Source organism: Brassica napus, chromosome A3 (assembly GCF_020379485.1).
Source record: "Brassica napus cultivar Da-Ae chromosome A3, Da-Ae, whole genome shotgun sequence".
Taxonomy (NCBI): domain Eukaryota; kingdom Viridiplantae; phylum Streptophyta; class Magnoliopsida; order Brassicales; family Brassicaceae; genus Brassica; species Brassica napus.
This window is the reverse complement of record NC_063436.1, coordinates 15,679,384-15,684,019: the sequence shown is the minus strand read 5'-3', so window position 1 is coordinate 15,684,019 and position 4,636 is coordinate 15,679,384. Positions and strand designations below refer to the sequence as shown.

Sequence of the window (4,636 nt, the reverse complement as noted above, 5' to 3'; positions counted from 1 at the left end):
GACAAACAACAAAACAATTTCATTGCAAACAATTGATTAAAAATATTCGGATCATAATTTTGTAAAATAATTAATCAAAACAAATATTACACACATTGGCTATAACGCCGAGCCGAGTTTATGAGACGGCTGAAACTCAGACAGTATCTTGGACAGAGCTGTCATGGCTCGGACTTGCATTTCCAACGCAGCTATGTAATCCGCCGTCTCGTCCAAAAGCTCCGGTAACGCCGTTCTCCGGCAGCCAGGCACCAACCCACCTAGAACTCTGACCCGAGTTCTCACCGGCGACAACTTCCAACTCCTTCCTCCGTCTCCCCTGGCCGTAGACGCCGGCTTTGTATTCTTGTGCCGGTACAGACCATTCCCGAGTGGACTCACCAAAATGGCTCTGCTCCACCGAGTAGTACCACGAGCCGTAGCTGCAAGCATTTTGTTGGCCGTGTCTCGGACCGTTGTGCTCCGCCGTGAACGCCGGAGAGCGTTGTAAAGCTTTAAGGAATAAACCTTCTGAGCCGCCGTGGCTCTCCATCTCCAACTAAGATGCCTCGCTGGAGCTTCTGAACTTCTTCTTGATCGACTAAGCCTGAGAAAAGGGACTGTTTCAGTTCCTTCTACGTCTAGCGACGTTGAAGGATTCGCTGCACTACCCTGTTCAGAAGACATTCACAAGAACTCTAAGAACACTAACTAAACGATTATGTCGAGAAATGTGATTTTATGTTGATATGCAGAGTAAATGGAGGGATCTCTATATATAACCATTTGGGAGATGCCATTCTTAATGCAACTATTTTCTATATTTTATTTGTTTATTTTTTTGTAACATATTTTGTTTGTTTATATTTCTTGTCCTTTTCGATTAAATACCATTATGTATATTCTTTTTCTTGAATAATAGACATCCCGATTCACTTTGGCCACTAATGATTCACCAGGTGACTGCAAAAATCAGTTTCCTAAACTAAAATTATGCATTTTAAGGTTTGAAACTTGATTTCTCCATTTCAAAGAGATGTATGCTTTGGAGTTTTCATTCATATGAAAAAACATCTTAAATATGATTATTAATACATTATTTTGTGAATAATTATTTCGTACAACCTATATCCAAACAAAATTTAAGAAATACAATTAATTTTTTGTAAGTTTACAATTTACCATTGTTACCTAACAAAAAGTATATTAAAGATAGAAAATATATCTTTTAAAACATAATTAATATTGAAAATGATGGAATAACTAAAAGGAACAAAAATATCTTCTTTTTTTAGCTTGACGGCCAACAAAAATATCTATCTTCAATATGATATTTTGATAGATATTTTACACAAAGGCTGGAATTTAGGCTTTTTACATATCTATTTATGATGGTGAGCGGCGTAAATTTATGTTATGACCTGGATTTGGTTGATTTGTAGGTTTTTAATTAGTACTAAAATAACAAAATTGTCGACGGTGTAATAATGTGGAGGGCAACGATTGGTGGTAATATAACCAATAGATAGAACGCATAGCTATAAAACAAAATTTAACATAAAGAAACAAGAAAAAACTAATGAGCTTTTAAAGAATGAGCAATAGAAATTGGAAAGAATATGAAAAGGTGAAGATGCATGCGATGGTGTTTTCTTACACGACCCTTAGGCTTAGTATTGTGGCTAATTATCATCCACAATTTTTCTGCTCGCAATTTCTCTTTATTTAGAATTGATTTTTTCCCTTCAAGTTTTGGTGCTTTGTGAAACATATAACATGTTCTTTATATGTTTCCTCTCTTTTGGAAAATAATAATTTGATTAAGTTTTTGTCAAAAAAAATCGATTACGTTGAATTTTCCGGAAAAAAATGAATTTAGGTTTTGGATTACAATTGTCAATCAATCTAATAGTAGAAAGACAAAATGTAGTATATCTGCCGACTAAAAATAAATATTGTTTTTATTTCGTAAAATGTAAATTTAACCTCAATATGAAGAAATGATTAGTATTACCAGTACTGAGTATTACGTCAGTCTTCTTGCGTCAGACACGCTTTGCTATCCGCTTCGTAATTTTTTCCTTTTGGTTTGTTTATTATTCCCAAATCAAATTATTATTGTTATCTTTATTGATTATTTGTTATCCCATTCAAATATTAATAATGAAGCTTATAAAGTCTGTTATTACAAAAGTGGAGATGATGTTCAGTTCAAAAAAAAGTGGAGATATTAAAATCATATTCAAGCAATTATCGTGTTGCCGTTTGATCAGGTAGCTCTTGTTAGTATATGGAATTGGGCTATCAGAGTGTATTCAAAATAATTGTCTATTGCTCATTGGCAGCTTGGAAGGAGGTACCACACGGCCCATACTGGCGACCGAGCCAGTGCAGAATGCAACTTTCTAGACCACTTTCTCAATATTATTATTGACTTATCCAAGGTTTCTACTCTTTTTGCCATGACGGTTTTTTTTACTCTTTGCAGTTTTGGGTTTGATGTAACTTCTCAAGTTGATTGTACTATTGCCTGGTTGATGTGAGAGATGCAGTTTTTCATTTTTTTTTCTGGTAAAAATGTTAAAGATTAATTATCAAGTTTTAGAGTTTTTGACCGAACTACAGAGGAGACAAAAAACAGAAAAATGAAATGTAACTACACAAAACTCAATCTAAGCTAATTAGAGCCAAGAACAACAGACAATACAGCCACACATAGTGTGACACCCCCGATCGTAGATAACCGGAAATGACACGGTCGATGTTCCCTGATGGTCGACCCGAGGTTCTCGAAATAAATCCGATCACCTTAGACCAACAACCAAAGAACACAGACACTCCTATCGGATATTACTCTAGGCTTTTCAACCCGATAAAGCAATATTCGATAGTTAGTTCGTCCCGGACAAGGACTAATATCATATGAGAACTCGTGATTTATAAACATCTTTTATACATTATTTATTTACTTTAAACATCTTACAAACTGTTATAGTTTACCCTACGGCCTATCGCCCAACAACGTTTTAAGTAAATATACATCAAAACGTACGTTGCAAGGACAACAAAATACTACCGCTGGTTGGCCGCTCCTTCCGTCCAAAAGATTTAAGTGTCTCCCGCCTAAGGTTTACCTGCACACACAAATGAGTCATGAGCAACTAGTTTACTCAGTGAATCTAGAATCACAACACAATCAATAACAATCAAGCAATTATCAATGCATATACATGATCATGCAAGTACTAGTACTATACTTTAATATCGATCATCATTGTGAATTCTTATTTTAAACATCACTTCCACAACACCCGCCCGTTACCATGCTCATATAATACAATATATATACTAGACCCGAGAAACCACTAAGGCTAACCGAGACTAGTGAGTTAGCATCACCATCATTGTCGAATGTCCGGTATGGACAATCCGACACTGCATCGTCATGCAGTACACGGTCTCCAGGGAGCTACCCCATCATCGTGTCTTCATGACCTTGTTCCGTTCGCAGGACCAAGTCACGGTAATGCGGGGGCTTTAGGGATAGTGAATATAACAAGACTTCACATGATTTTACTTCCATAATTATTCCAAAATTAATCCTTAATTAATTATAATTAACTCTTAACTAATCCTAGATTAATCCTTAATTAATCTCATATTAATCCTTAATTAATCCAAGATTAGTACTTAATTAATCTCAGATTAATTTTCAATTAAACCAAGATTAGTTCTTAATTAAACCATGATTAATCAATAATCAAAACCATGATTATTTCATAGTTAAGATTAGTACTTGAGAACAAGTACTAAGATTAGGATTAATCTCACTTTAAAATTCTTCATTAAGTGTAAGTGTTTACCATGAGTAAACACAAGACCATTTTTAAATATTCAGACACTTTACTAACTTAATCAAGGACTCATTCATGATCTATCTCAACATCTGTCTAGACTCACCTAAAGAACAGTCTTGAAACTGGCTTGGACAAGACTTAAGTTCCTCTTGAACAAAGCTGAATGGACCTGAGAATGGACAAGGTTCTGATCGGTTACTATGGTTAACTCAACAACTCATCTGACTCACTTGATTGTGGCTTACCAAGAGACTGAATGGATAGGATGGGACTAGCAAAGCTCCACACCTTAGCTGATCAAAACAGGGTAAGGTTGGGTTCAGAACATCAACAATCCGACAGTTCGGTTCAAGCTAAACAACTTAAATCAAATCAGTTCAAGCTCGGTTCCTTTCATACCAGATCAGATCAGTTCAGTTCTATTCAGTTAACAACAGTTCAAGACAAGATCAGACTGAGTTTAGTTTCGTTTCTCCAATCAATCCATAACAGCTTAGCAAACTGTTTTAGGAGATGGATTCAAACCGAAACTAAACAAGAACTGAACTGTATCATAACTTATACAACTGATCCGACCAAGATCTAAGGTAGCCATGAACTGTTCTGATCAGATACTGACTGAGGCTAGGAGACCAAAGCTTACCAAGATGAACTAAAGGACTAGATGGCCTCAGCTGATCCTCTTCTCCATGGTAAGCTTGCAGCTGAACTGATCAAAGAGAAAGATCAAGGTCTGATCATGATCTGAACTGAACTAGGTCTAGGTTTTTATTTTAAAATCTCACCTTCTGATCTTTCTC

General features: G+C 35.8%; 1 protein-coding gene across 1 annotated transcript; it reads right to left on the bottom strand.

The window, feature by feature from the left end:
- Positions 1–809, bottom strand: LOC106443938 (transcription factor bHLH150). The gene has a single exon (XM_013885483.3). The coding sequence runs from the start codon at positions 664–666 to the stop codon at positions 100–102; it is 567 nt and encodes a 188-aa protein (XP_013740937.2). The 5' UTR covers positions 667–809; the 3' UTR covers positions 1–99.
- Between the last annotated feature and the right edge of the window lie 3,827 nt (positions 810–4,636).

Excerpts from the sequence above, each read along its gene's own strand:
- LOC106443938 (XM_013885483.3), bottom strand. The coding sequence starts at position 666 with ATGTCTTCTGAACAGGGTAGTGCAGCGAATCCTTCAACGTCGCTAGAC.